This window comes from Panthera uncia, chromosome E1 (assembly GCF_023721935.1).
Source record: "Panthera uncia isolate 11264 chromosome E1, Puncia_PCG_1.0, whole genome shotgun sequence".
Taxonomy (NCBI): Eukaryota; Metazoa; Chordata; class Mammalia; order Carnivora; family Felidae; genus Panthera; species Panthera uncia.
In genome coordinates, this window is record NC_064814.1 from 1,062,590 (window position 1) to 1,077,689 (window position 15,100).

A 15,100-nucleotide genomic window follows, 5' to 3' on the forward strand; every position below is an offset into this window, starting at 1 on the left:
AACGGCCCGCCGCCACCGCCCGCCGCCGCCGCCGCAGCCGCCGCCGCCGCACCTGCAGCAGCACGGTGCTCGGCGTCACCTTCACCGTGTGGCGCCGCCCGTTCGGAGCCAGTACCGACACCGCGGAGCCCCCGCCGCCTGCTGGGGCCGCCATCTTCCGCTCACGTGATCCGCCGCCGCCGGCTAGGCGTCAAACCACTTTATCGCCAACAGCCCGGACGCAGAGCCACGCGGCCGCGGGGCGGGGCCTGGGGGCGGGGCCTGCGCACGCTTCCGGGCCCGCCCCGGCGTCCGGGCTCCGCCCCTCGGCCCTGGCCCCGCCCCGACGCCGCCGCTGAGCGCGGGAGCGCTGGGATACCGCGTGGCCCCGTGCGGGCACCCCAACGGGCGCAGCGTGGCTCTTGGGCCCGGCCCGGCCCTGCGGGCTGCGAGCTCGCCAGGCTTGGGCTCCCGGTCCCGCAGGGTCACCGCGCCCAGGCCGGCCTGGGCCTCGCTTGCCCTTCAACCCTGGCTCCTCCACCCCAGTGCCCGCCTACCTGCCCCCCTTCCTGCCCACTGTCCCCCAGTCCCCAATGGTCACCTACGCCTGCGGCCCTGGGGGGTGGTGTGAAGGCCAGGGACCGGCTCAGGGTAAAGGCCGGCCACGAGCTCAAGAGCAGAGCAAGTCTGACACCAGCATTCTATGTGTTAGGTGCTTGCCCTGATTGCAGCCGGGCGCAGTGGGAGTCTGGAAGGTTGCAGAGGAGGGGCGTGTCGGGTCCTACTGTCCCACCTGTGTGGGTGCTGTCTCACCTTCATGTGGGTGACACATTCATCTCACACGTACCCGTATACTGACAAATACACATGTGCATGCATATGTAAGAAAACGGGGCAACTCCAGGGACACCCCTGACGGTCCTGCCTGACTGTCCAGGCAGCAGTCCTTTATGTTCAGTGTGACCTGAGTGTCCCACTGAGCCCTCAGTACGCCCCTCCCCTGAGGCCAGGGAGCATCACAGGACATTGGAGGTTTCACATGGGAGGCACTTGGGAGGTCTTCTGGTCAAGCCCGGTTACCAGCCACTGCCAGGTCTTTGCTGGCTAAGAGACAACGTCTCTTGCTATCACCTCGTGCTGTCCACTCCAGCCTGCTCACATCGGCCTCACTGTCTGTGAGCAGACACTTTTGGGGCATTTCTAATCACTGCCTGGCCAAGCTCTCCACCCCCACTCTTTAACCCATCGGAGCCCCAACGGCAGTAATGTGGCGGCCAAGCCCGTACACCCCAAGTCTCCCTGAGCCCAGCCTTTTCAGCATGTCAGCCTACAGGCATCCCCTCGGGATCCCCTGTCTCCAAGGGACAGGACTTTGCTGCTTGCTCACTGGTTTGCTGCTGTCCCGACCTGGAGCAGGCCCGGCCCTGGGGCCCTGCCCTGTGCAGGGACTCAGAGCAGAGTGCGTGGAGCAGAGCCTGGCATGGGACAGGTTCTCGGCAAATATCCGTTTGACCATTGATAGTACAACAAACACATAGTCCCCTGCAACTGTGCCTGCCCCTCCGGCAGCCCATCCTCGCCTGGCAGAGGCAGGGGACCCCAGACTCAGTGACATCTACACTGGGGCACTGGCCATGGGAGGTAGGAGAGTCAGGGCAGACCACCTCCCCTTAGTAGCCTGGCTGGGCCGGACCTGATGCAGACCAGGCAGGACAGACCAGGTATACAGCGAGGCACCTATGGAAACAAGCCCCGGGGATGAGCACTGGATGCTGGCTCAGAGCCCTGGTCTGCCAGACCCACGCTTGACAAGCCTCTGAAGGCAGGAAACACCCAAAACTCCAGGTCCTGCACGTGCTAGCTCACCACCCCAGTAGGAAAACCCCTCACCTGCCTTCAGCGTGTGTGCACGCTCAGGGTTGAACACACACATTAGGGCCGTGTATTTGCTCTACTGGGAGGGAGGCTGCTTCTTTCTCTGTGCCTGCCGCCCTCAGCTCGTCTCTGCACCTCAGCACACTTATCTAGGGCTCCGTCACCTCCTACGGGCACTTCAGACACAGCCTTGAGCTACCCAGATTCCAGGGAGCAGTCACGGCGGAGGCCGTGGAGGAGACTGCGGGGTCAAAGGGCATCTTTGGGAGGTATGCGAGGCCATGAAGGGGAGTCTTTACTTAGGTCTCTGTCGGGCATCTTTTTACAGTTCGTGTTTTTCTTTCCAAATCTGTTATCTCAGAAAAGGGCAGGTCTGTACCTCAGTGTTCACAGCAGCTTTATGTGTGGTGGCCCAAACCTAGACCCAGATGTCTGTCAGGGGGTGAGCGGCTGAGCACGTGGAGGCCTGGCCGCGCCACGGAACACCACCCCTCAATCCGGAAGAACGAGCTCCGGGTACAGCCACCTGGGCGACTCCCCAGGGCAGTGTGCTGCGTGAGAAAAAGCCGGTCCCCTAAGGCTACGGGCATCCCAGTTCCGTGGATGCAGCTCTATGGAAAGGGCAGCATCTTAGAAATGGTAGACAAACGAAGGGTCGCCAGACGTTAGGGCCACTGGGTTGGGGGAGGGAACGAAGCCGGTGTAGATCTAGGGAGACAATGCCAGGGACCCTCGTGGAAATGGAAGGGGGGGTACACAGTACCCACGTCCCCGTCCCGGTTGTGATCTCGTCCGTGGTTTTGCCAAATGCCGTGATGGTGGGAAAGCAGGCAAAGTGCACGAGGGATAGCTCTGTATTATCTCTTACGATTCCACATGACTCTCTAATCACCTCAGTAAAATTCTCAATTAAAAAATGACATCTGCGGGTGCCTGGGGGGCTCAGTAAGTTAAGCGTCCGAGTTCAGCTCAGGTCATGATCTCACAGTTCCTGGGTTCGAGCCCCACATCGAGCTCTGTGCTGACAGCTCAGAGCCTGGAGCCTGCTTCGGATTCTGTGTCTCCCTCTCTCTGCCCCTTCCCCCCCCCCAAATATAAATAAAACATTAAAAAATAATAAATAATAAATAATTTTAATGACCTCTAGGGGCACCCAGCTGGCTCAGTCATGCAACTCTTGATCAGAGTCATGAGTTCAAGCCTCACATTCGGTGTAGAGATTACTTAAATAAATGAAAACTGAAAAAAAAGGACATCTATAGACAAGCTAAACACTTAATAAAGTACTGCTCTCCAGCCCTTCTCTACGCGTCCCTCTAGATGCATCACTGCTAACATCATGTCACATTTGCCTTCTTTCTGTGCATTTATATTTGCATATGTGCTGGGGCTCCTGGGTGGCTCAGTCACTTGAGCGTCCGACTCTTGATTTCAGCTCAGGTCATGATCCCGGGGTCGGGGGATCGAGCCCCGCATCAGACTCTGCACTGAGTGTGGAGCCTGCTTAAGATTCTCAGTCTCTCCCTCTGTCCCTCTCCCCATGTGCTCTCTCTCCCCACCCCCTCTTCAAATAAATAAATAAATAAATAAATAAATGTATATATCTGCATATTTGTTCATATTGAAAGTAAGTTGACAATATCCAGGCACTTTCCTTCCAAACAACTCAGCAGCACCCCCTAAGAAGCAGGACCTTCCCCTACTTAACAACAACCCACCCCTGCGCCCGCCAAGCAGACAGTCATGGACAGAAGGATATTGTCTAATACACATCTCACTGTAGAATTACCCTTGTCCCCAAATAGTCCTGTACTGCTGGCTGTCACATTGTGTCTGTTCATCACATCTGCCTACACTCTTTTAATCCACAACAGACCCTCGATCTTTTGTTTTGCTTGTTTTAATTTTTCATGACACTTGCATTTGGTAAGAACCCAGACCCGTTTCCTTTAGACTGTTCAATAGTCTGGTCCTGCCTCAGCCCTTCCGGGATTAAATGTTCGGATCAGTGAGGCAGCAAAGGTGACAGCCCATCAGGAGGTCCAGGACATCAGCTTGTCCTGTTAGTGGGGAGTGAAGTCTGAACACTCAGCCAGGGTGGGTTCTGCCAGCTTCCTCCGTGGCCAAGGTCCCTCATAGAGTGAATAAACCATGTGTGGGGTAGTTCCTTGAGACTGTAAATATGTTTTTCAATGACCATTTACCCAATGGTTCTAGCATCAGTTGACGGTTAGTGTCTGAATCCATCGTTACGTTTATGATTGCAAAATCATGACTTTCTAACTTTATCATTTCCTTCACATTTACTAGGTATTTTCTTGGTCAAGAAATGCCAAAAAAATTCTTAAGCGTTGGGGCGCCTGCATGGCTCAGTCGCTTGGGCTTGTGACTTTGGCTCAGGTCATGATCTCGCTGGGCTCATGGGTTCGGGCCCCACGTCGGGCTCTGTGCTGACAGCCGGGAGCCTGGAGCCTGCTTCGGATTGTGTCTCCTTCTCTCTCTGCCCCTCCCCACTCATGCTCTGTCTATCTGTCTCTCTCTGTCTCTAAAATAAACATTAAAAAAATTAAAAACAAATTCTTAAATGTTAATATGAATTCATAGATTCTTTTTCCATTCAATTATTCTTTTCGATGGTCAAATTGATACAAATTTAGCCAGTGAGACCTCCTTAAAGCTGGCTCCTATGCTCCCATTTTATTTATTTATTTATTTTTTGAAGGGGGATGACTTTTATTTTTATATTATTTCAACTTAGAAGAAAGTTGCAAGGGGGCACCTGGGTGGCTCAGTCGATTAGTGTCCAACTCTTGATTTCAGCTCAGGTCACGATCTCACGGTTGGTGAGTTCCAGCCCCGCGTCAGGCTCTCTGCTCACTGTGAGGAGCCAGCTTGGGATTCTCTCTCTCCCTCTCTCTCTCTCTCTCTCTCTCTCTGCCCCTCCCCCACTCATTCCCTCTCTCTCAAAATAAATAAAACACTTTTTAAAGAAGAAGGAGGGGGGGGCGCCTGGGTGGCTCAGCTGGTTGAGTGTCCGGCTTCAGCTCAGGTCACGATCTCACGGTTCATGAGTTTGAGCCCCGCATCAGGCGCCGTGCTGACAGCTCAGAGCCCGGAGCCTGCTTCGGATTCTGTGTCTCCCTCTCTCTCTGCTCCTCCCCCGCTCATGCTCTGTCTCTCTCTCTCTCTCTCCTTCAAAAATAAATGAAAACATTTTTTTTTAATTTTTTTTTTCAACGTTTTTTATTTATTTTTGGGACAGAGAGAGACAGAGCATGAACGGGGGAGGGGCGGAGAGAGAGGGAGACACAGAATCGGAAACAGGCTCCAGGCTCCGAGCCATCAGCCCAGAGCCTGACGCGGGGCTCAAACTCACAGACCGCGAGATCGTGACCTGGCTGAAGTCGGATGCTTAACCAACTGCGCCACCCAGGCGCCCCGAAAACATTTTTTTAAAAATTAAAAAGAAAAAAAAGAAGGAGGAGGAGGAGGAGGGGGAGGAGGAGGGAGGGGAGATGGAGGAGGAAGAGGAGAAGACAGTTGCGAGAACAACACAAGGAACTCCTGTGTGTCTCTTAGACTCACCAATTATAACATGCCGGCCACTGTTTTATTCTCTCTCTCTCTCTCTGTAGATACAGATACGTAAGTTTTTGATGAACTATTTGAGAATAAATTGGGGATACCGTGCACCTTTGCCGCTCAGTGCTTCGGTGTGTGTTTCCCGAGAGCCAAGCCAATCTCTTACAAATCACCGAACTTCTACACGCCATTGGGACATCTAACATGGATACCATACTCTGAGCTGGTCTGCAGGCACCTTTCTCAGTGACATCTTCCCTGCATCCTTTTGAGTGTTTCCATTCTGCTCTGAGCACTTCACTTCTGCCACTCAAGATGTCCTAGGTTCACCCAGGATGTTCCCTGCCCCAGCCATTTAAATCTGCCATTTCTCAAGGAAGCCCCAGTCTCCATGAGAAGGGAGTGGGCTTTAGAAGCCAAGGCCTGGAGCTGAACGTGCTCAGCGTTATGGAGCCCCTCTGCCTTCTACGACCTCGCCAGGGACAGAGCTGGCGTCCTGATGGCATAGAATGTCTCTCCCTCCAAACCACACCTCAGGCTTCTTCCTCTCCCCTCATTCCATATTTATATTTGGTTGAACAATATGAAATTACCAATATTCAACCATTTTTTATTCTACAAAAGAAAAAAAAAAAAGCAAATCTACATGGTTCAACCAGGTATCCCTTTCCCCACAGTGACAATGCTTGTTTTCAGTAACATCAGTGTGTTTACTAACGTTCTCTGTTCCAGGGCACCTGGCTGGCTCAGTCAGCAGAGCATGTGACTCTTGATCTTGGGGTCATGAGTTCAAGCCCCACATAGGGCATGGAGCCTACTTTAAAAAACAAAACAAGGGGCGCCTGGATGGCTTGGCCAGTTAAGCGGCCCACTCTTGATTTCGGCTCATGATCTCACAGTCCGCGAGTTCGAGCCCCACGTAGGACTTTGTAGTCACAGCACACATCGAGCTTCGGATCTTCTGTCTCCCTCTCTCTACTCCTCCATCCCCACTCTCTCTCAAAAATAAATAATGTTAAATTAAAAAAAAATTTAAGGGGCGCCTGGGTGGCGCAGTCGGTTAAGCGTCCGACTTCAGCCAGGTCACGATCTCGCGGTCCGTGAGTTCGAGCCCCGCGTCAGGCTCTGGGCTGATGGCTCGGAGCCTGGAGCCTGTTTCCGATTCTGTGTCTCCCTCTCTCTGCCCCTCCCCCGTTCATGCTCTGTCTCTCTCTGTCCCAAAAAAAAAAAAAATTTAAAACAGCAACAAACAAACAAACAAACAAAAAACCCATTCTGTCACAAAATTCCCTCCAAATAGCTTCGGCATCACCACAGCAATCTGGCTATTAACTACCGACCTACTAAGGAAATTTCAAGATCTCTTTGTAGTTATTTTTGTCCTCAGAACAGATACCGCTAAAGAAGTACAGAGTATAGTGTTCAAATTTTATTTGAATTAATTCTCTTTTTCTGTGCAGTTACGGTCATCCGGTACATAGGTTCATTTATTTCTGAATCTTAGGGTCTTTTTTTCATCTTTTTTGATTGAATGCTATGTTTGGTTATACAAGATATTTATGGGCATCAAAAGTTGCAAGTTTAACACAAGACAGTCAGAAAGGATCACTCCCTCTTGGTCCGTGCCTACTCACCCCATAGAAAACCATCCTCTTTCAGTTCTGGGGTAGCCGTCCCGTGTTTCTTTTTGCAAAGATAAGCAAGTGCATGTATCGGAATGCTAAGGGACATGGGTGTAAATTCTTCCCCTCCTTCCTTCTCACCCAGCGGGTGGCACGGATGTCCCCTTGTGTGTTATTTTCACCGCAGCCCACATGACCCTGTTTGAGGACCAGTTTGACCTCCATACACCGCACCCAGAGTGCTGAGCGTCCCCAAGAGGATGTTGTAGGGGAGGTCACAAGCTGGACAGCCTAGGGAGGGGTCGGGGCATGAACTCCGGGCTGCATGGAGGGTGGGGGTTGGTTCTTCACTTGTAAAAGGACAGCGGCAGCAGCCCTGACTGCCAAGGAGACGGGGCCAAGCCATAGAGCACATCACAGGCAGTGAGTGCCCCACAGTGGGCCTCCGCTGGCCCTGAGCCAGGCCGAAAGACCAGGTTGGGGTCCTTGCCCCAGGAGGCACAGAATCTCCTGGCCTGGCCCAACCCAAATGCTGAGGGAGGAGGAGAGCCATACAGGTTACCTTCCTGGGCATTGCAAATGGGGCCAAGGCTGTATTTTCCAGAGAAATGATGGCTCAAAGAAATGATGTGGTTTTATTAGGACCTCAGGTCATATGTTGTAGGTTACAAGCGCCTGGCTGGCCTGGGAAACAAAGCTCCTGTTACCTCTAGGAGCAAGTAGTTTTTGAGGGTTCACCTTGTGCTGGGCCCCTGGGGGAGGCCCTGCCTGGTGCCATACTTACAATTCAGCAAAATGCATTTAAAAGATACGTATAAGGGCACCTGTGTGGCTCAGCCGATCAGATGTCCGACTCTTGGTTTCAACTCAGGTCATGATCTCACAGTTTGTGAGTTTGAGCCCGCATCAGGCTCTGCTTGGGGGCCGTGGAGCCTGCTTGGGATCCTCTCTCTCCCCCTCTTTCTGCCCCTTCTGTTCTCTCTCTCAATATAAATAAGTAAAAAAAAAAAAAAAACTTTAAAAAATATATGTACATATGTGTGTGTGTTTACATGCACATACACACACGATCGTGGTTACATGGCATTTTTAACTTAACCAGCCTCATCTATTTTCCAACATAGATCTTTCTGGAAATTATCTGTGTTATCGTTAAGGCAGTGACTTCTCACTCCCAGAGAATGAAACAGTGACTCCGGGCGACCTCCACACTTACCACTCTGCTCTGAGTCATGAGGGTCCTGGGGCAGCTGTTTTCCTATCATCTGCCCCATCCCCCAGAAGACAGCCTAGGGACAGGGCTCAGGTGAGCCAACAGGGTCCCTGCCGCCCCCCCCCCCCACCCCGCATGGAGCAAGGTGGGTGGTCCCCAGGCACTAAGAACGTCACACACACACACACACACACACGCGCGCACACACACACACACACACACACGTGTTAGAATGATCAGAGTATTGATTTCATGAAACAGTTGAGTTTCTAAGTCGCCACCCTGCCGGCTGGCAAAGTGACATACTCAGCCCCAGTGCCCTCTTCTGAAATCTGGAGGGGCCCCAGCACTGTCCCTACCTACCCTCTCACGGGTTCTGAGCAGCGAATGCCGTGGGCTGGGAGGGCAGGGATCGCTGCCTCCCCGCTCCTTCTGGCCCCTGTCCTCCCTCCTCCGACAACGAGGACGCGGTAGCTAGACAGCTGTTCCCAGAATCTGCTTTGAATTAAAAAGTGGTGTGGCCCTTTAAGAGAAGCATCTGCCGCCCCCGCCCCCGCTGCCCCCTTTGATGTCGCTGGCGCTGAAAGGTTCCCAGTGATGAGATCTGAGGGTTTGTTTCTGCCTCCCTAGAGGCCACGTGCAGATCACAGGGTGGGAGGGAGGACGGGCCGAAGGTCACATGGCCCGGCCTCCCTGGCCTGCAGCCGCTATTGCAGCCGGCACTGGGGACCAGCAGGCTGCACGGATGGGGACCAGCTGGCCTGGAGCTCATTAGGGTGCAAAGAAGCCAGCAGCTGGCAGAGCCGAGGGGGAGCCGGCTCTGGCCCTCCCCATGGGGCCTGACCTCCCCAGGCCCCTCCTCACCTGTACGGCAGGGGTGGGGCACGTGCTGGCGCCCTGGGGACACCTGCGACACCCTGGAAAGACCCATCTCCACAGATCTTCCAGAAGCACCTCCCATCCCCATCCCCTTCCTCCTGCCAGCTTTGGAGGGTGGCGGTTCCCAGGTGGGCCCTGACACTCCAGTTAGCCCAGGGGGCAGCCACAGGCCGGCGTCCGGGAGGGTCCTCCAGCCAGGACCGTCCACCAGGCAGCTGAGGCTTTGCAGGGAGGTGGGGGGGGGGGGGGGGGGGGGGGGGGGGGGGGCGCAGAGAGGCAATCAGGTCTTGCCAAATGACCGTGCATGGGACCCAAGGCCCTCAGGGGTTGAGTCTGGGGCCAGGAAAGCCTGCACTGGTCCTCTGTTCGCTGGGATGGGACGGGATGGGATGGGAGGCGGTCACAGGGGGCACTATGATGTAGCTTCCTCTCGCAGCCCTGGGTCCCTCACCCCTACGTGAATGGGGCTCTAATTCCTGGGCTCTCTCAATCCCAGGATAAGGGATATATATATGGTCCCTTCTGCCAAGTGATCCCAAGGCTGCTCAGGGCAGGCCTGCGAATGGCCACCTGATTCTCAGGAGAGGACATGTCCCTGCATCGAGCCTAGAAGTGTCTGTAAAGGGCCTAGACCCACACACCCCCGCACCAGGCAAGCCGGTTTGCTAATCGAGGTCTGGGAGTATGAGGCCAGGGGGGATTTCCTGCTAATGAATGGGGGAGGGGGGACCCTGGGGGAACCCAAAAGAGGGTTCAGATTCTGTGACTGCAGGCTCTGGCCTTGAGGCCCCTTCCCTGGCTCAGAGCTGGAGATGGGCTCTTGCCTGGCCAGGGAGCAAGGCCTCCTCTCAGAGCAAGCCCCTGGGGGGAGCAGGATTGTGTGCCCTCTGGGGCCTCAGAGGCCAGCAGCTGGGGTGTGGAGCTGCCCAGGTGGTGGAGAGCGAGGCGAGGCGGCTGAGGCCGGCAGGCGGCATCTGGGCCCCAGACGGCAGGCAGGCCACAGCTGGAGCTCAGAGCAGCCCTCCTGCTATGCAAAGCCAGACTCAGGGCCCTCAAGGGGCCCCAGGAGGGAGCCAGCCGTGCGGTGTAGGGCGGTCCCACATCTGGGCAAGGGCGCCGGGTCCACAGCTGCCGCATGACCGGAGGTCCTGGAGGCCCGGCCCTCTGGCCGCGCTGTTGGTCTGAAAGGCCTCACACGGGGTTTCAGGTGGGACCCCGCACCACGGACTGCCCTCCACCGCGCCCTCTTCCCTCTCCCTCAGTGGCTTCGGCCAGCCCGGGCCCTGAACCTGCCCCAGCTTGGGCCCTAGCTCTGTTTTTCCCAAAACGTTCATTCATTCTCTGCCTGCCACTTCCCAGGAATTGGGCACATGTTCACACGCGGAACACAGCTCCCATCAGTTACCCGTGTACTCACCTGAGGTCTCCGGCTCCCTCCCCCATGTCTTCCTGCCCAGGCGGCAGCCCCTGCACCCCCAAACCGTGTCTGGGGATACCCCTCCTAAAGAAAAGAAACCCCCACTCCAGGTTCTCAGTTCCCCAGCTTCCTTGCAGCTGAGCATATGCCAGATCTGAGCTTAGCTGGAAGCACCTGCCCCCCTGAATGGGAGCCAGGAAGCCAAGAGGCAGGAATAAAGCAAAGTCTACTGCACGTGGCCGTGGGGAGAGGCCAGAGAAGGGCGAGCCCCACATCCAGCATCTGTGGCGTCCTTGGTCTGTGGGCCACCGCAGGAGGATGATTTGTTCCTGCTCCTCATCCCCAAACCTAAGTTCCTACCCTCCAGACATTCCATGAGCCCTTGGTGCCATGACCTCAGTCTACGTTGGTCCCTCGGGGATGGCCACCACGCACGCCAAAGTAATAGCCATCATATATCACATGCCCCCTGGCTTCTGCTGGTCCTGCCTCATTTCCTGTTCTCACGCCCCTGGGAGGCATGTGCTGTTCTTGTCTCCACTTTACAGGTGAGAAACCTGGCAATACAAGACCCAGCCCCAGGCGGGGGGGGGGGGGGGGGGGGCAGAGAGCAGGTGCTGGGGGTTCTGCTGCTCCGTCCCCCACCATGTGGGGCCCCTGGACGTCCACCTAGTGAGCAAGCTGGGGGGTGCACATCACATGTCCTGGGAGAATGTCCCACCTGGACACTCAGTCTACCTGGAGCACATCCTCAGTCACGTGGTGTCCTACGTCCAGCCTGGTGACCACCATGGGTCACACCCCTTGGAGCTATAGGGTTTGTTTGTTTGTTTGTTTGTTTCTTTGTTTGTTTGTTTTTCCCAGGTAAAATTCACATAACCTAAAACCAATCACTTTAAAGTATACAATTCCACGGCATCGAGTTCACGCACAGGTGCAACTGCCACCTCGACCGATTTCAGAATATTTTCGTCACTCGTTCCCTCTTCCTCCACGTGCCCTGGCAACCAGCAGTCTGCTTTCTGGCTCTGTGGACTCGCCCATTCCGGCCATTTCACACGAACGGAATCATAAAATATGTGGCCTTTGTATCTGGCTTCTCTCACCGGGCTTCGCGTTGCTAAGATTCACTCATTACGAAGCACGTGTCAATGCTTCCTTTTTATGTCTGAATGGTATAGACCACGTCTTGTCCATCCGTTCACTTGTGGATGGACGTCCGGGTTTTCCACCTTTTGACGACTGTACGTACTGGTGCCATACAGGCTTTTGTTGGGACACCTGTTTTCAATTGTTTTGAGACTATACCTGGGCATGGGATGGCTAGATCACACGATAATTCCGTTTAACCCACCGAGGAGCCACCAAACCGTCTCCCGCAGCGGCTGCCCCATTTTACGTTCCCGCCAGCGGCGCACACACGTCCTCCATGCGTCCCCGGCCAATGCCTGTCCTTTCCCGTGTTTCTGACCGCGGCCCATCCTCCTGGCTGCGAGGCGGTATCTGACCCGTTGCTGCTCAGCCGAGGGTCTGCCCTCCTCCGTGGCCTCGGGGCTGGGTGCGTCTGCCTGGAAGCGGAGGCCCAGCGCTGGGCAGCCCGAAGGGCCGGCTGGCCTGGGAGGACCCGGCAGAGGGCAGGAGCTGCAAACTCTGAGCGCGGGAGTCTGGGGCGCAGAAGGTACAGCTGGCCCCTCGGGGGCCGGCAGGGAGAGGACAGAGTCAGTGTGTCACAGCCAACTGCCGCGACAGGTCAGGATCGCACGGAGCAGGGATGGCGAAGGCGGAGACACAGACAGACAGACGGGCAGGAACGTTCTGGGGAAAGCTTTTCGCTTCTGCTAGTTATGTCGAATAAACCAAAACAAGAACTCATTTTGGTTCAACGTGCAGGCTAAAACGCATTACGGCAAACACCGGCGAGCACAACATACATGCTCTCCCCTCGTCCCGGAATTTCGTTGGCAATCACCACTGCCGTCCTGGCCGCCCACCGTGCTGAGCACTTTCACGCATGGGCTCCCATAATCCCACAAGAGAAGCTCGGATAGAGGTACGGTCATTACCCCACTTTAAAGAAGAGGAAACGGAGGCACAGAGAGAGGTCACAGGTCCTGCCCTGGATCTCCCAGCCAGGAAACGGCTCAGAGCCGGGTCAGTGTGGGGCACGACCCAACCCGATGATGCCACCCAGCTGGAAGCCGACCTTCCCCGCCTGGGACTTGGAGTAATGGGCTCCTAGAGGTAGGGGGCTCCCAGGCAGGTTGTCCCCAATACCTAAGTCAGCGGGGGCGGGAAGGTGGAATCCCTCTGGATGGAATCTGTGCGAAGCTACCACCTCTGGCCGGCCAGTCCCAAGCCTTTAAACTGACCCAACCACGTGGGGGTGGGACGGCCAGTGTGGATTTTTGAGTGAACAGAGCTCACTCTCGGCACGTCTGTGAGCTTCTCTGAGCCTCAGTCCCCCTCATCTGGAAAATGGGTACACAGCTTCCCTGAAGGTGCCCGTGGGGAGGACCCGTGCTTATCACACAGCCTGCCCTCTCTTAGCTGAATGACTCCAGCCCAGGCCAACCTCTGGGGCCCCTAAGACTCATCTTAGGCTTTGAGGGTTCCGTTACACACCTCACATCCCTCGAGTGCCCCAACACCAGCTCTCAGGGGCCCTGTTTGGTCTTCCTGAGAGCCCAGCCAGAGCTGCCTGCTGTGTGTACAGCTCAGCACTCAGCCTCGGGCCTGGTGAGAAGGACAGAGAGCAGTGGGGCCAGCAGCAATCCAGGGGGGCTGGGGTGGGGTGGCAGCCTCTAATCTCCTGCCCCAGGAGGGGCTGCAGGTGCCTCCCGGGGGGGGGGGTTGTGAACACAGCCTCCCCGTCGCCCTGAATTAGGAGACGGACTCAGGAAGCCCCCCCGCAACCCAGTTCTGGACCCCTGTCCCCAAAGGCAAGGCCTGTTCCCTATCTTTAAAATGGGCGTGATGGCATCCGCTGGACTGTAGATGGGAGGGGAAAGGAGAAAAGGTCTACTAAAGCAGTCCACAGCACTTTGTGGGTGTGGAGGGTGAAGAAACGCTTTTTTTTCTCCCCACCCACCCGTAGAAGCCTCCTAAGCAAACACCTGCCCCCCCCACACACACCCCGTTTTGATTTCTGAGAAAGAATCTCCTTCTGTCTTCGGTGAGGTGCGCTGGGAAGGTGAGGTGATGGGCCAGACAGACTGGGCCGCATGGGGGGGGTCACTGAGGGGAGACGGAGCCGGCGGCTCATCGATCCTCGCCCCCTCCCCTCCCCATCTCCCAGTGGCGGCTGGGGCACGGAAAGGTTCTTGGGGGTCCTCGGCGTGGAGCACTCAGCCAGGGCTCACGCAGGGAGGATCCAGGACCCCACCCCGAGGCCCGCCGACCTCGGTAAGTGGCAGCGCCCCTTCTGGCCCCACTGCCTCCCAGGGCCGCCCAGAATCCGTCCATCCGGGCGCAGGATCGGGCGACTCCCCCGTGGCGCCGTGCCGGGACGCCCGGTGCCTCCCCGCAGGTCGCCGAGGGCGCCGGGGCCCCGCGCCACACCTGTCCGCTCCTCCTGGAGGCCCCGGCGCCGCTGCTGCCGGCCCCTCGGCGCGGGGCCCTGTGTCCGCCGTCGCTTTGATCCCGGGGGCCCCGCTGGATAAAAGTCCCGGGCGGCTCCGCGCCAGCGCCAGAGGGGGAGCGCAGCCGAGCCGGCGTCCCAGCGGGCTGGCGCAGGGCGAGCGACGCCGAGGAGCCGGGGCCGCGGGGCCGGCCGCGGTGAGCGCGGGGCTCGGGCGCGTTCGCGGCGGGCGGTGGGAGGGGGTGGGGGTGGGGGTGGGGTGCGGGCCGGGGCCCCGGTCGCCCGCCGGCGGCTCCGGGCCTGGGCAGCAGGGTGAGGGGGGACCCCGGCGGCTCAGGTGAGCGCGCCCGCCCTGCGCCCCCAGGCCCGTCGGGCCCGGCCCCTGCGCGGCAGGCGGAGTCCCGGCGCGGAAAAGCCCCGCTCCTGCCCGTGGCGTCCCCCCTCCCCTCGGCCCCCGCCGCCCCTTCCAGCCTCCCCGGGGCGGGGGTGGGGGTGGGGGCGGCGGCGGCGGCGGCGCCGGGCCGGCCGCGGGGGGAATGGAGCTGCCGGGGACCGCGGGGGCCGCGCTGCCCCCCACGGAGCCGGGCCGGGAGCGCCTCCGGCGGCCGCGGCGGGGTAGGCCAGGCCCCTCCGTCAGGCTTGCGGTTTGGGAAGAAAAGGCGATGCCTCCGCCAAGAAAAGAGCGAGCGCGGCCCCCTCCCCCTCCGCCGAGCCGGGCGGCGGCGGCGGCGGCACATCTAACGCGCGGGCACCCGGGCCGCCGCGGCCCCCGCAAACTACGCCCAGGCTCGGCCCCCGCCGCTCATTGGCGCGGGCCGGAGCCAGCGCACCCAGACCCTGCGCTGCCCTCGCCGGCCGCGCGCGGAGCCCGAGCAGCCCAGGCCGACGGCGCCCGGCCCCCCGAGCCTCGACGCCGAGCCGCCCGCGCTTCCTCCGCCGGGCCCGGCGCGGGCAGC

The 15,100-nt window shown here is 57.8% G+C and overlaps 1 protein-coding gene across 3 annotated transcripts in view; it reads right to left on the minus strand.

Moving 5' to 3' along the window:
• Nucleotides 1–252, minus strand: part of ASPSCR1 (ASPSCR1 tether for SLC2A4, UBX domain containing) — a 26,560-nt gene extending 26,308 nt beyond the window's left edge. The window contains exon 1 of one of the 3 annotated variants that reach the window (XM_049635456.1): nt 53–252. In XM_049635456.1, the coding sequence (XP_049491413.1) occupies nt 53–154 (102 nt within the window). In that variant the 5' untranslated portion in view covers nt 155–252. The remainder of the gene's footprint in view (nt 1–52) is intronic. The other 2 variants (XM_049635452.1, XM_049635451.1) reach the window with 2 other exon arrangements.
• Nucleotides 253–15,100: the final 14,848 nt, after the last annotated feature.